Source organism: Podarcis liolepis, assembly GCF_965112155.1.
Source record: "Podarcis liolepis genome assembly, chromosome: 11".
Taxonomy (NCBI): domain Eukaryota; kingdom Metazoa; phylum Chordata; class Lepidosauria; order Squamata; family Lacertidae; genus Podarcis; species Podarcis liolepis.
Window position 1 is genome coordinate 66,374 of NC_139565.1, and position 20,142 is coordinate 86,515.

A 20,142-nucleotide genomic window follows, 5' to 3' on the forward strand; every position below is an offset into this window, starting at 1 on the left:
AATTTATGAATTCCACCCCCATGATCCAAATCCTGAAACTCCCAACAGAATCTGAAAGGGTTTTATGTTTCCATGGGGATTTTTTTTGAAATAATCTGTTCCTCTACATCCATCCATGAGGCACAGAAGTATGGCAGGGGATGAATATGTGATGAAAACATGTACTTTTCCCTTTCAGCCTCACTCATTTGTGGAATAATGGATGCAGAAGTGCCTTCCTGTCAAAAGCTTCCCACTCATCTCCACCATCAACACATCTTATTCACCTCATCCTGACCACTGCTGGTCAGGATGACAATAAGTGCAGGATATTGTAGAGGTATATTTGTCACACTGCTGTGACACCAGATAGCACTGGAAATTATAGTGCTGGATTACTTCCCATTTGGAAAGGCTCTTTTTTTTCCCCTTTTTTTTTTGGAAACTGCCAGGCTCTGAAGGTTAACTAGAGAAGTGAATTGTGGAGTGTTTATCTTCATTATCTCTTTCATTCCCTGTCATTTTAGGTATAGATGTTATTCCTCTTTGAATGCTATCCTTTTGCCATGATGTCCTAATGTTTACAGAAGTATAACCACTTACCTCCAGTCTATGAGAAATCTCAGGAAGTTTGGTAATAGCAGGCTCTTTGTAAACAAATTCCTGTTCATCTAAATCTCCAAATATGGCTCCATAGAAGCCAACACGGAAGTAAGTGCCAAACATTCTCTTCTGACCCTGTTTGATGAATATGAAGTCACTAAATTTCAATTTCTTTTCATAGCTTTCTATTTTTGTGCAGTGATGAAATTAATTTTTATGGTAATTTATACATTTGTGTTTGTTATTCTACAAAGCAGCTGTATCTTAGTAGAACTAAGCATAATTAAAAGAAACCAAGAGAAATAGATATGGTCTGTAAATTAAAGATTTAAGCAAACTTGAAAAAGCTTTTCTACATCTCAAGAGCAACAAACACTATATGTCTAAGTAGACAAATAGAAGAAGAGAAGATGAAGGAAGACATCAGCAGAACAAATAAAACTTGGGCAGAACCCACTGGCTTGCCCTCCTATACAAGCCCCATAGCACTCCTCCTGTTTGATTTAAATTGAGCTTGCAGGTAAGCACCTCCCAGTGTGCTTTGCCCATTCTCCTAAAATAAAAACATTGTCAGACATAAGGGTTGCCCTGTTTCTCTTCTTAACTATTAATGTCCATTTGCACTCAGATACTGCCTATAATTTAAAATCTTGCAACAGTATAGTATTGAATTGCTAGCTATCTTTGAAGGAGCTCCACAAGCACAGAAGACACTCTTTGTTGCTGTCAAAAAGGATTATTTGCACACATGGACTGATTTAGTGAAGCTATGTGAATGTTGATGCACTCCCATCACTCTTTTGCATTCTCTGATGCATGTGCAAAGCCACTTCCTTTCTGGAAGATCCTGATCTTGTGTAATTTAGGATTGTGCCAGTTGACTATATATAGGTGAAACAGATTACCACTTACTACATGAGTGTCATGAAGCATGTCCTGCTTCATAGCTTCAATCATGGGGAGAGCTGGTTATTTGTTCACAGTAGCCTTACAGTTGAGTTTAAGTCACCATATGGAATATCTCTACGCAGGGACTGAGAAATAGGCATCATAACAAATGGTGGATTGAAGAGTCATAAAAGCACTAGGCTATGATTCTGTCCCCCTTCATGGATCACTGCCTTGCCGTGGCAAAGGGGCTTGAATAACTCAGAGAAGCTATGAACTATGCCAAGCAGGGCACCCAAGATGAACAGGTCATAGTGGAGAGTTTTGACCAAACGTGATCCACCTGGAGGAGGAACCGGCAAGCCACTCCAGTATCCCTGCCAAGAAAACTCCATGGACAAAGACAACAGGCATATAAAAGTTATGACACTGGAAGATGAGCCCCTCAGGTCGGAAGGTGTCCAACGTGCTACTAGGGAAGAGCGGAGGACAAGTGCAAGTAGATCCAGAGCTGATGAAGCGGCTGGGCCAAAGCCGAAAGGTCGCTCAGTTGCGGATATGCATGGAAGCGAAAGGAAAGTCTAATGCTGTAAAGAAAAATATTGCATAGGAACCTGGGTAAGTTGGATGTGGTCAAAAATGAGATGGCAAGAATAAATATTGACATCCTGGGCATCAGTGAACTAAAATGGACGGGAATGGGCGAATTCAGTTCGGATGACTATCATATCTACTACTGTGGGCAAGAAACCCCTAAAAGAAATGGAGTGGCCCTCATAGTCAACAAAAGAGTGGCAAAAGCTGTACTGGGATGCAATCTCAAAAATGACAGAATGATCTCGATACGAATCCAAGGCAGACCTTTTAACATCACAGTAATCCAAGTTTATGCACCAACTACTGGTGCTGAAGAAACTGAAATTGACCAATTCTATGAAGACTTACAACACCTTATAGAAGTGACACCAAAGAAGGATGTTCTTCTCATTATAGGGGATTGGAATGCTAAAGTAGGGAATCAAGAGATAAAAGGAACAACTGGCAAGTTTGGCCTTGGAGATCAAAACGAAGCAGGACAAAGGCTAATAGAGTTCTGTCAAGAGAACAAGCTGGTCATCACAAACACGCTTTACCAACAACACAAGAGACGACTCTACACATGGACATCACCAGATGGGCAACATCGAAATCAGATTGATTATATTCTCTGCAGCCAAAGATGGAGAAGCTCTATACAGTCAGCAAAAGCAAGACCTGGAGCTGACTGTGGCTCGGATCATCAGCTTCTTATAGCAAAATTCAAGCTTAAACTGAAGAAAGTACCACTGGGCCGGTAAGATACAATCTAAACCAAATCCCTTATGAATACACAGTGGAAGTGAGAAACAGGTTTAAGGATTTAGATTTGCTGGACAGAGTGCCTGAAGAACTATGGGTGGAGGCTCGCAACATTATACAGGAGGCAGCAACTAAAACCATCCCAATGAAAAAGAAATGCAAGAAAACAAAGTGGCTGTCCAACGAGGCCTTACAAATAGCGGGGGAGAGAAGGCAAGCAAAATGCGAGGGAGATAGTGAAAGATACAGGAAATTGAATGCAGATTTCCAAAAAATAGCAAGGAGAGACAAGAAGGCCTTCTTAAATGAGCAATGCAAAGAAATAGAGGAAAACAACAGAATGGGAAGAACCAGAGATCTGTTCAAGAAAATCAGAAATATGAAAGGAACATTTCGTACAAAGATTACCATAATAAAGGACAAAAGTGGTAAGGACCTAACAGAAGCAGAAGACATCAAGAAGAGGTGGCAAGAATACACAGAGGAATTATACCAGAAAGATATGGATGGTAGTGTGGTTGCTGACTTTGAGCCAGACATCCTGGAGAGTGAAGTCAAATGGGCCTTAGAAAGCACTGCAAATAACAAGGCCAGTGGAAGTGATGGTATTCCAGCTGAACTATTTAAAATTTAAAAATATGATGCTGTTAAGGTGCTACACTCAATATGCCAGCAAGTTTGGAAAACTCAGCAGTGGCCAAGGGATTGGAGAAGATCAGTCTACATCCCAATCCCAAAGAAGGGCAGTGCCAAAGAATGCTCCAACTACCGCACAATTGCACTCATTTCACACGCTAGCAAGGTTATGCTTAAAATTCTACAAGGAAGGCTCAAGCAGTATGTGGACCGAGAACTCCCAGAAGTGCAAGCTGGATTTAGAAGAGGCAGAGGAACCAGAGACCAAATTGCAAACATGCGCTGGATTATGGAGAAAGCTAGAGAGTTCCAGAAAGACATCTACTTCTGCTTCATTGACTATGCAAAAGCCTTTGACTGTGTCGACCACAGCAAACTATGGCAAGTTCTTAAAGAAATGGGAGTGCCTGATCACCTCATCTGTCTCCTGAGAAATCTCTATGTGGGACAAGAAGCTACAGTTAGAACTGGATATGGAACAACTGATTGGTTCAAAATTGGGAAAGGAGTACGACAAGGCTGTATAATGTCTCCCTGCTTATTTAACTTATAAGCAGAATTCATCATGCGAAAGGCTGGGCTGGATGAATCCGAAGCCGGAATTAAGATTGCCAGAAGAAATATCAACAACCTCAGATATGCAGATGACACAACCTTGATGGCAGAAAGTGAGGAGGAATTAAAGAACCTTTTATTGAGGGTGAAAGAGGAGAGAGCAAAATATGGTCTGAAGCTCAACATCAAAAAAACGAAGATCATGGCCACTGGTCCCATCACCTCCTGGCAAATAGAAGGGGAAGAAATGGAGGCAGTAAGAGATTTTACTTTCTTGGGCTCCATGATCACTGCAGATGGTGACAGCAGTCACGAAATTAAAAGGCGCCTGCTTCTCGGGAGAAAAGCAATGACAAACCTAGACAGCATCTTAAAAAGTAGAGACATCACCTTGCCAACAAAGGTCCTTATAGTTAAAGCTATGGTTTTCCCAGTAGTGATGTATGGAAGTTAGAGCTGGACCATAAAGAAGGCTGATCGCCAAAGAATTGATGCTTTTGAATTCTGGTGCTGGAGGAGACTCTGGAGAGTCCCATGGACTGCAAGAAGATCAAACGTATCCATTCTGAAGGAAATCAGCCCTGAGTGTTCACTGGAAGGACAGATCGTGAAACTGAGGCTCCAATACTTTGGCCACCTCATGAGAAGAGAAGACTCCCTGGAAAAGACCCTGATGTTGGGAAAGATGCAGGGCACAAGGAGAAGGGGACGACAGAGGATGAGATGGTTGGATGGTGTTCTTGAAGCTACCAGCATGAGTTTGATCAAACTGCGGGAGGCAGTGGAGGACAGAAGTGCCTGGCGTGCTCTGGTCCATGGGGTCACGAAGAGTCGGACACGACTAAACCACTTAACAACAACAATGATTCTGTCTCAAATTTTGTGGGAAGGACTGCAGCTCTGTGGTAGAGTGCACACTTTATTTGCAAATGGTGCAAGTTCAATCCTTGGGGTTTCGATATAGGGTAAGACTCCTGCCTGAAACCTTGGAAAGCCACTATCAGTGACCGTCAATGATACTGATCTAGATGGATCAATGGTCTGACATGAGATAAGGCAGCTTATGCTGTGTTCAATTTCATTGCACATAAATCCCATTACAACCAAGGGGACTTCAATATGCATAACTGACTGAAGAATAGGAAAGCATATATTCTAAGGGGAGTTAATGTTAAACATGACTTGCTCAGTGAAAAGGCAAAACTTTACTCATCCAATATAACATATTGCTGTTGCTAATTTAATTTCTGGCTTTATTTCTCTTACAACACACAGTTACAAGAGATTGATTCAGTTGATCAATCAATCAATGTTTATTATGGTAAACAGACAGCATATTAAACCAGAATTTCTGCATAATTCTCTACATAAGCAATAAAAATGATCAATATGGGATTTAACAATCAATATACTAATTGAATGTGCTTGAAATATGTGTCCAGACAAATACAACATCATAAAAGTTTAAAAGAATAAGAGATTTAACTGAGAACCATATAACAATTTATGCAGCTGTGTAATCGTTTGCTTTCTGTGACTTATGACTATTGCATAAAATCTAGCTACATTTCTAGTACCATACAAATTCCAGTCAGACAAGAGGTAATTTAAATAGTATTTCTCTGCCTTTCTAAATTTGGGGATGGTCAAATTTGTCAAATATTTGGTAGGTACTGGAGCCAATCTGTTTGTCCTGAGTGTGGTACAATCAGCTTGGGCTAAGTGGTTTTGAAGTTCAATATCCTTGGGTTAGGGTATTGTTGATGGAAAAACAAAAAATGAATAATTTAGTATTTAACTGGGGTAAAAACAATCGGTCCATGTGTCCTTTTAGTCAGCAAGGAAGAGAGTCCTCTGTGCTTGTGGAGCTCCTTCAAAGATAGCTAGCAATTCTCTACTATACTATGCTGATGCAAGACTTTAAAATATAGGCAGTATCTGAGTTACACCATGAAGTGCAAATTGACATTAATAGTAGTTAAGAAGAGAAACAAGGCAGTTTTGTACTACAGATTGTCTTATATTCATGATCAACAAATGCTGCAGCTAACATACCTTATTTATGATGCTCTCAAAGGCTTTCTGAAGTTTACTGTGAGTGGAAGAAAGTTTCCTGAAATCTCGATGTGCTTCTAAGATGGGGGTGACAATCTTGTAGACCTCATTCACAGTTTCACACAGTCCTCCCTTGCGTGAAGATATAAAATTAAAACCGGTGTCAAGTCTCTGATGACATAGACAGATTTTCAACAACAAGCTGACAGGGATTGCTTAACCCTTTTCACACCTACTATTTTTCTACTGTTGTTGCACCTTCTGGAACATGGGAGTTCCAGATTCATGTTTATCCTTGCAAACAAAGAAGCAGGCTGTCAGTTGCTGCCACACATGCACTCTGTTATAGTTTTGTCAGCCAGCTCAAACAATAGAGGAAAGCAAGGTAAAAGTGGCTAAATAAATGAATAAAAGTCCTCTCAAATCCTGACACAAGCATGAACCTAGAGCATAGCTTTCCAAACTTTTCATGCTGGTGACACATTTTTTAGACATGCAACATTTTGTGACAAGGTAATTCAGTTTTACTAGAAAACCAGAGGTTAAACTAATCCCTTTCCAGCTTTTTTCTGGGGGACACACAGATCCCTAAACATTTTATGAATCTTTGTACTTTTGTCCATTTACTGTATTTATTTTCCCCGATTTGAACTATAAAATGGTGATTTTCTTGAGTCAAAATGAGAGTACCCCTAAACATTTTTTTAAAAAAAAGCATTAGTGGGGAGTGTGTGAGGAGAACCAGAGCTTACAGCTCATGGGGTGACGTCCTGTCCCTCAGGGTGCATTCACATACGGGTTTCTGCTTCTTTTACTTTCTGTTATGCTACGAGGGGAGAGACAACATGTCTTCTCGCTTTCCTGGACTGCTGATTTATTATGCCGCTGTAAATAAAGCTTCTTAGATTAGAAAGAAGCTGCGTACGGAGTGTTATTCTGTATGCCTGAGATTGCTCCATACAGGTTACACCGCTGATCGCTATACTCTGGTAGAAGCCGGGAGAAGCACTGAGACGCAGTGGAAGCATGCCGGATGTTCAGTTTCACAGAGTGTTTATATGACACACCTACACACAGCAGCCAACACACTAACATGTTCCACAGTTTGGAAAGCTCTGCCTTAGAATATAATACTACTCACAGTGTTAAAAAGCTCTGCAGCTTGTTCCAGCAGTCCCACCAAACCATTCTCTGAGAAATACCTTCCAGAGCACACTCCATCTTCATCTGGAGACAGAACATCATCAGAAACAGCAGACTCCTCAAGCACATTGGAGGAAATATTCTAAAAGACAGAACAATTGTTTGGTTCCAAGCTATTCAACCCTTTGCTTCTGCTGTTGAAGCCTAGCTGAGCGGAGTGGTCAGTACAGTTTCTGGCCATGCCCTCATTTCATGGTGGATGTTCTCTGCAGTCCCTCTGGGGGCTGTGAAGTAGTTCAGGCAGTGAGGAGGGAGAAAATGAGGCATGAACCCTCCTGAAACTTTCCGGAGGTGCTAAGGCACCCACTGAGTCGTGTAATCCCATGTCTCCTACTTCAGGAGGCAGAATGGGAGCGACCTGGGAGTGAGCCTCTGCCAAGGAACGAGCCTCCTTAATTTGACTAAGGTTCCTCCGTAATTTGACTAATTGGCTAACTCATGAGGCGCTCTTGATGCAAGATATGCAAGCAGTCTGTGCTGAAAGAATCAGGACTTTTGAAGGTATTTGAGAGCTTTGAAAATCCCTGAAACAGCCAAGACCAGAGAAAGAAGAGGGCCGGATGCTTTATGTTTTCTTATGATTACTGGATGCAGTTTTCTTTCCCTCTGCCCTCCACTGCACAATGGAATGAGACACGTGTAGTCATTTGTTTCTTGGAAGAAGAAGAAGAAGGGGAGGTAGACCTTTGATTTATGTCTTACAAGGAATTTAATATGGTTTTACTATGTTTATCCCCCCCCCACCTCAACTGAGGAGTGAATGGATGAAATTTATGACTACTTTCCGATGGGGCGGACTGCTGAGGAGAGGCTGAATTTGAGAGAGAATGGATGCATTTTGTGCTGGAGGAGAAGGCATAGTAGTGTGGTATCCAATGGCTGAAAGAAAAGTTCTGGAAGATTCGCCCTCCAAAATGTTTGACTGTGGTCTGATCACTGATCACTCCTTCAGGGTCAAATTCCACCTTGATGATAAGACAGTTGTCTTATCATTGAGATGGAATTTGACCTTGAAGGAGCACACAGATAAAACAGACACCGCAATATAACACTCAACTAGGTAAAGATTTATGAATAGAACAAAGAGCGAGAGGACTTAGGTTGGAATAAGACACCAAAGTCTAGAAACAAAGACTAACGGAAACACATATGTTGTTATGGATTATATATACTTAGGTTTAATTGAGCTATTTGTTGTTTGCAGGGCTGTAAAGGGGCAGCTGAATTAATAATATTGGCAAGTGTGAAGTAATGTCAACTAGAGAGTAAGTGAGAACTGATGGAGCAGTGGGGGTACATCTTGGACATATCCTATATCGAGAGCAGGAAACCATTTTTCAAGAAACTGTATTAAATTGAATTAATTTGGTCTGATTTGTAATTCAGAAAATAAATAAAAATAATTGGCAAAAAAGAGTGGTCAGTACCTGTGTGGCCCATCTACCACAATCAGGACATTACATTTATCAACCTGGTACCTTATAGATATTTTGGACTGCAATTCCCACCATCCACAGCTAACAAGGGCAATGGTCATGGATGATGGGAGTTGTCATTCAACAAAAACAAGTGGAGGGCACCAGGGGAACGCTCACTTACACAAATAACAATTGTCTGTTTTTACCTGAAAGCTGACACTGCCAACTGGCAGGTAACTATGATCTTCCAGCATGCTCAGGTATTCAGCAACAAGAGCAGCAGCATGAACTAGACACATGGCAGCCTCTGTGTAACATTTTTTCTTAGCATGCTTCTCTGCCATGTTTTGGAGCCAGGTCAACCTTAAGTCAGGTGATGTCTGATATCCTTTGGCAATTCTAATAACAGAGCATAAAAGATGTATCTTTCATTTGTCTTGGGGTTAAATTAAAAGCACTTCCTTTTCTTTTGTGGAGATGCCACATCATTTGCTGGGTTTTAATTCTTACAGAGAATTGTGGATTTGAAGATAGCAGAAGCCTAACTAAATATTCTCTACAGCAAGGTTTACCAAACTTGGTTCTCCAGCTGTTTTTGGTCCACAACTCCCTCCATCCCTAGCTAGCAGGACCAGTGGTCAGGGATGATGGCAATTGTAGTCTAAAAACAGCTGGAGACCCAGGTTTGGGATGTTGTTGTTGTTTAGTCGTTTAGTCGTGTCCAACTCTTCGTGACCCCATGGACCAAAGGACACCAGGCACTCCTGTCTTCAAGTTTGGGATCCTCTGCTCTATAGCATTGTAAATACTTCATTTGTTCCACCAAACCTGGCATTACTTTTACTAATAAATGACTCTGACTCTACAGAATTCCTTTCCAAGCACCTCCTTTCTAATACTTTCCATAATATTCTCTCTTTGTTCTCTTTAGATAGATTAGGAAAGAAAAATTATAAAAAATATTTTCAGACCTGCTAATATTGAGTTATTGTCAATGTGTAACATCCCAGGCAAAAACTGACTGAGTAGAAACGCTGCTAGAGAACCTATGCGGTGGATACAGAATGATCCAAGCTACACTGTGTATGCACATGCACATCTCTCTGGTCCTACCATCCCATTTTCAGAACAAGAGGGGAACAAGCAGATCACCAAGTGGGGTGTAACTGCACGGTTGCCGTTCACAGAAAAGTGGTCCCACATCTGTAGGGTAACATTTAAAGGAATCTTGATATTATTCACAGTATTCACAGTAAAGGGACTACGAGAAGGCACACACCAACACAAAGCTTGGCCCCATCATGTTGACTTTCTCACTAACAAAATATCTGGGTCAAAATGTTTATCTACACTAACCCTGGTTAAATAGGCATTAACCCAGGATTTCATTCCCCATGGAATCTGATAACCACCATTTTCTAAATGGGCATAGAGATATTGTATAGAGAATTCCCAGGACTGTTTGTCAGAAGCCAAGGTACTGATAACTGATATAAATCTGTCATTGATGTATGCCCTTAATTGCACAGCAGATATTTTGTTTTTGACAAATTTAAATCTGAAAGGTTCTGCATCATTCATCGGAAATTGCTCAAGAGAAATATTAGTGAGCTCAACCTGTACATAAGATCCATGAGCATCTCTGGATCTTCCTGAAACTCTCGCATTTTCACTGTGTCTGACAATATGCTGTTCAGATTATACAACAGCTCTTCCACCTAAGCAAACAAACAAGTCCAACATTAAAATGAACGAATTACTGATGTGCAAATCAATATATTTTTTTTCATAATGAATATTTGCAAAGTCATATTTATGATAGAATTTTACTTTGAATATTTGTTTATTGCAGGGGTAGTCAACCTTTTATACCTACCACCCACTAATGCATCTTTCTTGATGGTAAAATTTCCTTACCACCCACCAGTGCTCTGTGGAAGGAAGATTCAGCTTGTGCCATAGAACCCCCTACTGCCCACCTAGAATCCTGAAATGCCCACTATTGGGTGGTAGGGACCAGGTTGACAACCCCTGGTTTATTGCATTATCATACCTTTCCCCCAATTTTATCCTCACAACAACACTATGAGGCAGTCAAAATAAAATAAAATAAAATAAAAAAATCCCTTTCAGTAACACTTTAGAGCCCAACTAAGTTAGTTATTGGTATGAGCTTTCGTGTGCATGCACACTTCTTCAGATACCTATGAGGCAGGTTAGGCTGAGAGATTGTGGCTGAAGGCTCAAGGTCACCCAATGACTTTCATAGCTGAGCAGGGATTTTAACCCTGTTCTCCCAGGTCTTTGTCCAACACTCTAACCATGGCAGTACATTATACTACACTGGCTCTCTTTGTTGGGTTAATCTACAAAAATGGCATATCGTAATATTTTTTCTGAAGTGTTCAATTTGTGACAATTATGAAATTTGGGGAGTGGGCAACAACTAGATAATGTGGTAGACCTGCAAGTAAACACAACTACCATACTTAAGGTTTCAGAACTGAATGATTCACTACACCAAGGATGTCAGAAAGCAAAGACTCAGCAAAGTTAATGCCATTATCCATCAGAGCCTTTTGCCAGCAATTCCACAACTAGATTCTGGTTGGGTAGATCTTTCAATGTTCAGTGCTGGTTCTTTGCTCTCCACCTCGTTATCATTGTTGCCATCCTGCCTCTGAGACAATCCACAGAGGACGAGACATGCAGAGTTTTCAAGGACATCTGGTTTGGCTGTGTCCCGAAACAGATCACTCGGAGATGAGCGCCATTGGGAGGGTGCTGGGGTGGGCAAGCACACCCCAATATGCTCAAGAGGGTGTCTTGAGCCCAAAAGAGAAAGCAGCAGTGGCGCAAAAAGGCATAAAGTGTTGGCAGTGAGCCCACATTGGGAGCATGGGTAGGTTGCCAGAGAATGCTGACCTCTGATAATGGGTCCTGCTTCTTCTCCCTTGGGCTGGGAGCAAGACACGAAATGGTTTTCCAGGTGGTTCTGGTAGCTCTGTATGATCAGCTTTCCTTCCGTCCGTCCTCCCTCACATAGAATAGAATCATAGAATCATAGAGTTGGAAGAGACCACAAGGACCATCGAGTCCAACCCCCTGCCAAGCAGGAAACACCATCAGAGCACTCCTGATATATGGTTGTCAAGCCTCTGCTTAAAGACCTCCAAAAAAGGAGACTCCACCACACTCCTTGGCAGCAAATTCCACTGCCGAACAGCTCTTACTGTCAGGAAGTTCTTCCTAATGTTTAGGTGGAATCTTCTTTCTTGTAGTTTGGATCCATTGCTCCGTGTCCGCTTCTCTGGAGCAGCAGAAAACAACCTTTCTCCCTCCTCTATGTGACATCCTTTTATATATTTGAACATGGCTATCATATCACCCCTTAACCTCCTCTTCTCCAGGCTAAACATGCCCAGCTCCCTTAGCCATGAATGCCAGCTGATTTTTGTGAGCATACAAATAATTAACTTTTGTCCAGTAACCTACTCAAATTTTGGACTAAAGTAGCAAAATGCCTTACCTGTCCCGGGAAGAGAGTTGGCTGCATGTCTAAATCTTCCTCTGCATATGCCAAAATAGTTCGTAAAGACTTTCTGAGATACTCCTCGTTAAAATCTGATGCTTTACCAACCAGAGAAGCCAATGACATTGTCACTTGCATTTTGACTCTTGCAAAGTTCTTTTAAAAAACAGAAAAGTGAGTGTCAGATTGTACAAATGAAATGTATTGTACTGATTTTCCGTTAGCTGGTTTTTGTTTGCATGAAATTTAAACCTCCCTTTGGCTTAGACAGAATTTGTTATAAAGGATTAAATAAGCCCCACTAAAATAAATGGGATTTCCTTCCAAATAGTCATGGCATTGTGAAAGCTACTCTTAGTTCATTTTGTGGAACAAATAAAATTCCATTTCATAGGCACTGGGAATCTCACTAATTCTTTTTTTAAATTTTTATTTATTTTCATGGTACAGAAGATAAATTTTGTGAAAACAATGGTTACAACATTAAACAACAAATAACTTGTCCTGATGAAATTACAGACTTTTATCATGCCATGTGTTAAAGTTTCATTTGATTACTCTAAGAGTCTGAACAATTTATGTATTCAATTAACGTTTGTTATATGTTATATATATATATTTTAAAATCATATTTATTGAAGTTTCCAAAACTCAAAAAAGAAAAAACAAAAGAAAAAAAATAAACCTTTACAATTGAAGCCTTACTTTCATTAACATCTTTCCAGGACTCCCCCATCCCCCTCCCTATTGTATTCCCCTTTCATTAATTTGGTTCCACAAGTTCTTACTCCCAATTTAAAACTTATTTTGTTTAACCCATTATTCAATTTAGTAATATAACCACTTTCCCTTTACATTCCACCATCCCTCATCATTAAAAGAAAGTTTTTTCCCCCAAGGTCCACCCCAATTTCCTTCCACGAATTCCCTTTTTTGATAAACACGTCCAAACAAGATAAAAAATATAAAAAAAATTCAAAAAATAGTTGTACACCCTTTGGATTCCAGATCTCCCCCTGCCCTTCCCCGGTTTCGATTCCCCATGTCCATCAGTCTATCTACTGTCAGCCTGGAGATCTCATGTCCATAGCCGGGGTTTTTTTTTCTCAGTTCCACCTTGCCGGTTTTTTTTGTTTTTTTTTAATAATGTTTAACTTCAGGCGCCCAGTCCCAAAGAGGCCCCTAACAGGCCTTTATTTTTCCTTGGTCTTTCACGATAATATGGCTCCTCCCTTGTTCTTTCCAAGTCGTCATCAGTCCTTTGTTCTTTTTTCTCACTTTCTCAGGTTTCTTTTCCTGTTCCGCTGCAAAAAACATTCTAATTCAAAAATTTGATACCTCTACAGGGCTTGTTGTTAGTTCAGGAACAAAAACTTGCGTCCAGTCCCTTCCATTCTTCAATAGATGATTCTATTGTCTCCTTTAATATAAACACCTCTGTAGACAAAATACTGTTTCGTTTTTGCAGCTTTCCCAGAAGATAACAAGTCCTGTGCGATTCCAAGAGTATTTTTCCACTTACGACCGTTCTTGTAGTGTCCCAAAACCCCTCTAGGGGGATTATAGTAACTTTGTTTCCTCAAATCCAAAAGTCAAATTGTTATTCCTTATTTTCGACAATTTATATCCAAATTATAACAGAACTAACCAGCAAAGTCCTCATAACAAAGTCCTCTTTATATTCTCCAACTTTGACAGCTACTTTGACAGCTGTCAAAGTCTCTGTCTCTCTTCGCCAGGCTCTCTCGCAGATCGCCCCGGTTCCCGGGGGGGTTGCACTTTCACTCTCACCATCCACTCTTCTCCTCCAGCACAGTTCTTATAATTTCCCATCGTGGAATTAATAATTTTTATCAATAAACAGAAGCAAGCTCCTTTCTCAACCTTAGTTGCCAAATCCTTGTTTTAAAATGTCTACAATAGGGGGGAGACTGGCTTCCTTTTTGGATCTCCCCCGCTCGTGCCGAATCCGAAAAAAAAAAATTCTCCTTTTAAGTCCGATTTCCAAATTACTCACGGGTTGTTGTTTATAGTCCAAATTTTCGATAGAAGAAGTCAGCGCTCTCCGTCGAATGGCATGCGGCTTCGCTCGGCAGGGAAAGCAGAGGACTCATAGCACCACGCCACCCCCATCCCCCGCTCCGTAGCCTTTAAAAAGGCTCCTTCGCGGGTTGGGGGGGCGCTAACGGTGCCCGCCGAGTCAACCATGTCCACGGGCTCCGTGCCCGTGGTTTTTGAGGGTCCCCGCGTCGCCGGCGCGGTAGGACCCAACCCCTGCCGAGCAGACTCCCTCCGGAGCTCGGAGGGAGTCCGCCATTCGGCGATGGCGCCAACCCGGACGTCCGTTTGTTATATGTTATAAAAGGATTGTGGATTGTGTTTGCCCTTTGCTGCTCTCACCTGACATGCTATTGACCATACTCTGTCATTCCAAGAGCCATACTTTTGGCCATACTTTGTTATACCAAGAATCAATGTTCAGCCCAACACCAGTTTTCCAACATCTGGCTATCATTACCTTCACAAATGCATGTATCTTTTTCTCCTAACACATGCATATTTGTATGCATTAATTGACTGGATAACTGCATTGAAACATTTGGCAAGTGTGAATTTCAAGGGATAGCTGTGTTTCAACTCTCACATAGTTTCAGAAAGTGCAGATTAGGAAGGTTTCCCTTTAAATGCAAACTGAATTGAATCTTTTCCTCCTTCCATAATCAATAGTAATAACAAGTTAAAATGAGGTTACATCATTAAAATGTTACTTCTTCTCAAACCAAAGGCTACTAGACTATTATTCTCCCTTCCTGTAATGGTTGGGTCTCTCCCACAGAAGCGAGTCAACTCCGGCAGTAATTAACTCAAGTTTCTTGCTCAAGACATACAAATCACTCTGGAACTCAGTCACTCAGTGACTGCTTCCCAATTAGCTGTTGCCAAGTCTGAGTTCCGCCCCTTCCTGGTCCCCACTTTCGCTTCCTTACCTGTTCACACCTCTCATTAATTCTTGTGCACATCATCGGATGGGCTACTTCCGGTGGCCCTCCCTCTGAGTCCCAGCTTAAACTGTCAGTCTTCCCCCTTGAACTTCCCCCTTCCTTCTTCTTGTTCTCGGAGCTCAGGCTTCTACTGCTACTAGACTGCTCCTCTTGCCTAATTACCTCCTCTGTCAGCAATGGGATGCAGCTGACACTCTCCTATCTTCTTTCAATTACGGGTTCCAGTTTACTCTTAACGGTTTGCATGCATACTGTTTTTAATGTATCATATAGTTCCATATTATGGGATTCAGAGTTACAAATCCTGTACATGAAGGCCAAAAAACTTGGGCCAGTGCAGCCTCATCATATATGGTATCCCTCAAACTGCATAGAGCTGCACAGTGTAGCATGGCCAGGCCATTTTCGGCTAGAAGGAAATAACTTCTACTAATATAAAGTAATTATATCAGGCAAACAGACAATGAAGTAGAATATACAGTGGTACCTTGGGTTAAGAACTTAATTCATTCCGGAGGTCTGTTCTTAACCTGAAACTGTTCTTAACCTGAAGCACCACTTTAGCTAATGGGGCCTCCTGCTGCTGCCGCACCGCCGCTGCACGATTTCTGTTCTCATCCTGAAGCAAAGTTCTTAACCCGAGGTACTATTTCTGGGTTAGCGGAGTCTGTAACCTGAAGCGTATGTAATGTGAGGTACCACTGTAATGTAATTATTCTGTGGGAAAACAAAATAAATGCAAACACTGAATCTGTGATTTAGGCTGTGAGTATCTAAGGAAGTATCTTACACTTATGCAGCTGAAGCTGTATCTCATAAGGAGGTAAAGAGTAGCACAGGCTTGAATCCGAGTGGTATCCATGCTGCTGCTGCAGTGCTGAAGGAGTCTTTGACACAGGTCAGCACACTGCTCCACTTCCTCTTCAAAGAACAACTCTCCAAACTAAAGGAAGCAGAAGAAAAGACTGTAAGATGGTGTCATCATAAGAGCTCTAAAATGAACAGGTAGTAGCGAGAGGATTTTTTTAAAAGTTGCCTCTGTACCTTCCGAGACAAGGGGTACCTCACCCAGGGGTTCAGAACCTGTGGTCCTCCAGATGTTGCTGGACTAGCCCTAGAGACCAGCCCTAGAGACCATGGCCTTTAGTGAGGGAAGATTGGAATTGGAATCCAATGGAAGGTCACCCTGTATGGTGACCTGTGTCAGGAAAGTGACAAGGGCAGTGCAACCGTATTGATTCTCCATCTCTTCTGAAAGAAGTTCAGAGTCACAACAAGCGAGAGGACCCTTTTAGAGGCAGCCCTTCATTTAAAGAATGTTCTCCTCAGAGATGCTTGCCTGACACCATCTTTGATATCATTTAAGAACAAAGCAAAAACTTTTCTGTATCAGAAGATGTTTGAATGTTATTGCTCTTGGGAATGGCTGCAGTACTTAGTTTTTTTTGTGATAATCATGTCATGGTTGTGGAAGATTTTGGTGTATGATGGTTTTGATGGCTTCACCAAATTCACTACTTAATCAATTTAACTTGATATTTAATGTATTTTTTTTATAAAAAAGGAAAATTACATTAAATATCAAGTTAAATTAATTAACATTTTTTGTATTGCTCATTGCCTTGAGATGTCTCAGTATAATCATAGAATCATAGAGTTGGAAGAGACCACAAGGGCCATCGAGTCCAACCCCCTGCCAAGCAGGAAACACCATCAGAGCACTCCTGACATATGGTTGTCAAGCCTCTGCTTAAAGACCTCCAAAGAAGGAGACTCCACCACACTCCTTGGCAGCAAATTCCACTGTCAAACAGCTCTTACTGTCAGGAAGTTCTTCCTAATGCTTAGGTGGAATCTTCTTTCTTGTAGTTTGGATCCATTGCTCCGTGTCCGCTTCTCTGGAGCAGCAGAAAACAACCTTTCTCCCTCCTCTATATGACATCCTTTTATATATTTGAATATGGCTATCATATCACCCCTTAACCTCCTGCTCCCTTAGCCGTTCCTCATAAGGCATCGTTTCCAGGCCTTTGACCATTTTGGTTGCCCTCCTCTGGACACGTTTGTCAGTGTCCTTCTTGAACTGTGGTGCCCAGAACTGGACATAGTACTCCAGGTGAGGTCTGACCAGAGCAGAATACAGTGGCACTATTACTTCCCTTGATCTAGATGCTATACTCCTATTGATGCAGCCTAGAATTGCATTGGCTTTTTTAGCTGCCGCGTCACACTGTTGGCTCATGTCAAGTTTGTGGTCAACCAAGACTCCTAGATCCTTTTCACATGTACTGCTCTCAAGCCAGGTGTCACCCATCTTGTATTTGTGCCTCTCATTTTTTTTGCCCAAGTGCAATACTTTACATTTCTCCCTGTTAAAATTCATCTTGTTTGTTTTGGCCCAGTTCTCTAATCTGTCAAGGTCGTTTTGAAGTGTGATCCTGTCCTCTGGGGTGTTAGCCACCCCTCCCAGTTTGGTGTCATCTGCAAATTTGATCAGGATGCCCTTGAGTCCATCTTCCAAGTCGTTGATAAAGATGTTGAATAAGACCGGGCCCAAGACAGAACCCTGTGGCACCCCACTAGTCACTCTTCTCCAGGATGAAGAGGAACCATTGATGAGCACCCTTTGGGTTCGGTCAGTCAGCCAGTTACAAATCCACTGAGTGGTAGCATAGTCATGACCGCATTTTACCAGCTTCTTTACAAGAATATCATGGGGCACCGTGTCAAATGCCTTGCTGAAATCAAAGTAGGCTACATCCACTGCGTTCCTTTCATCTACCAGGCTTGTAATTCTGTCAAAAAACGAGATCAGGTTAGTCTGACATGCCTTTTTTTTCAGAAATCCATGCTGACTATTGGTGATCACAGCATTCCTTTCTAGGTGCTCACAGACTGTTTGCTTAATGATCTGCTCCAGAATCTTCCCTAGTATTGATGTCAGACTGACTGGGCGGTAATTATTTGGGTCCTCTCTTTTCCCCTTTTTGAAAATAGGGACAACATTTGCCCTCCTCCAGTCTGCCGGGACTTCGCCTGTTCTCCAGGAATTCTCAAAGATGACTGCCAGTGGTTCTGAGATCACATCTGCCAGTTCTTTTAATACTCTTGGATGCAGTTCATCTGGCCCTGGAGACTTGAATACATCTAAACTAGCCAAGTATTCTTGTACTATCTCCTTAGTTATTCTGGGCTGTGTTTCCTTTGCTGAATCATTTGCTCCAAATTCTTCAGGTCGGGCATTGTTTTCTTTATCGGAGAAGACTGAGGCAAAGAAGGCATTGAGGAGTTCAGCCCTTTCTGTGTCCCCTGTTTGCATTTCACCATCTTCTCCTCTGAGTGACCCCACTGTTTCTTTGTTCTTCCTTTTGCTACGAACATACCCATAAAAGCCTTTTTTGTTGCTTTTAACCTCTCTAGCAAGCCTGAGTTCATTCTGTGTTTTAGCTTTTCTGACTTTGTGTCTACACGTGCTGGCTATTTGTTTGAATTCCTCTTTGGTGGTTTCCCCCCTTTTCCATTTTTTGTACACATCTTTTTTTAATCTTAACTCAGTTAAAAGTTCTTTAGATAGCCACCCTGGATTCTTTAGGCACCTTCCATGTTTCCGTCTCATTGGTATTGCCTGACGTTGTGCTTTTACTATCTCCCTCTTAACAAACTCCCAGCCATCATGAACTCCCTTTCCTTTTAGTATTACTGTCCATGGGATCTCACCCAGCACTTCCCTAAGTTTTATGAAGTCGGCTTTCTTAAAGTCAAGAAATTGAGTCCTAGTATGCTTCGCTGCTCCTTTCCGCTGCATAGTAAACTTCAGAAGAGCATGATCACTCGCGCCTAATGATCCTTCCACTTCTACCCCACTAACCAGGTCATCAACATTGGTTAGGACCAGATCTAAAATGGCTGTTCCTCTTGTTGCTTCTCCCACTTTCTGGACAATGAAATTGTCTGCAAGGCCAGTGAGGAATCTGTTTGACCTTATGCTCTTGGCCGAGTTTGACATCCAACAAATATCCGGGTAATTGAAGCCCCCCATTACTACTATCTCCCTTCCTTTTGCATGCTTGGCCATCTGTTCCAGGAAGGCATCATCTATGTCCTCCGTTTGGCTTGGGGATCTATAGTAAACTCCCACAAGGAGGTTTCTGTTATTCTTCTCTCCCTTAGTATAAGGCATTTCATAAATTTTATTAGATCTAATCTAATGATATAGGAACATCAAGTCAGCAGTGATGACTGCCAGTTTTGAATTCTTCATGTTCTGCAGCAGCAAGAAGAATTCATCAGTCCAGATTACGGTTCCAAAGAGGCACCACAACATCAGACGCTGTACAAACACAGCACACATCAGATATAACCCCCTTGGCCAGGCAGTTCTACTGAAATACATTATATATAATGCACAGCAAAATGCTGTGACAAGCTGGAAGCTTGAGAAGGGAGGAGGAGCTACTCCTTATGCTTCTTTCTTCTTCTAAGAGATGTGTTGCATGTTGTGAGTTTTAACTACATGCATGACATTCTGAAAAAAATGTTTTTAATTACAGAACAGTTTCATAAATACAATAAAACAAAAAGTGATTCTGATAAGCTGGCATGTGGGAGAGCTCAGCTGGCAGAGCACGAGACTCTCAATCTAAGGGTCATGGGCTTGAGCCCCACACTGGGCAAATGATTCCTGCATTGCAGGGAGTTAGACCACATAGTCCTCATGGTCCCTTCCAACTCTACTGTTCTATCACCAAGAAGACAGGTAAGAATGAACGTTTGTACAATAGGCACACCCACCATCCCTTATTGCTGTAAACTGGTAAGACAATTCCACTATACCAGATATTCTGTTTGCTTATTTCTCTGGCTATCCTAACATTGCTGAAATTCTTCGGATTTCATTGTCAAAGGAAAATGAACTATGCATACCTATGGTGCA

General features: G+C 41.6%; 1 protein-coding gene across 3 annotated transcripts in view; it reads right to left on the reverse strand.

The window, feature by feature from the left end:
- Positions 1 to 20,142, reverse strand: part of DOCK8 (dedicator of cytokinesis 8) — a 167,469-nt gene that overhangs the window by 16,523 nt on the left and 130,804 nt on the right. For all 3 annotated transcript variants that reach the window (XM_083464727.1, XM_083464728.1, XM_083464729.1), the window contains 7 exons: positions 16,000 to 16,152; positions 12,205 to 12,363; positions 10,293 to 10,393; positions 8,882 to 9,074; positions 7,196 to 7,339; positions 6,055 to 6,186; positions 583 to 717 (listed from right to left, as the gene is read on the reverse strand). In XM_083464727.1, the coding sequence (XP_083320853.1) occupies positions 583 to 717; positions 6,055 to 6,186; positions 7,196 to 7,339; positions 8,882 to 9,074; positions 10,293 to 10,393; positions 12,205 to 12,363; positions 16,000 to 16,152 (1,017 nt within the window). The remainder of the gene's footprint in view (positions 1 to 582; positions 718 to 6,054; positions 6,187 to 7,195; positions 7,340 to 8,881; positions 9,075 to 10,292; positions 10,394 to 12,204; positions 12,364 to 15,999; positions 16,153 to 20,142) is intronic.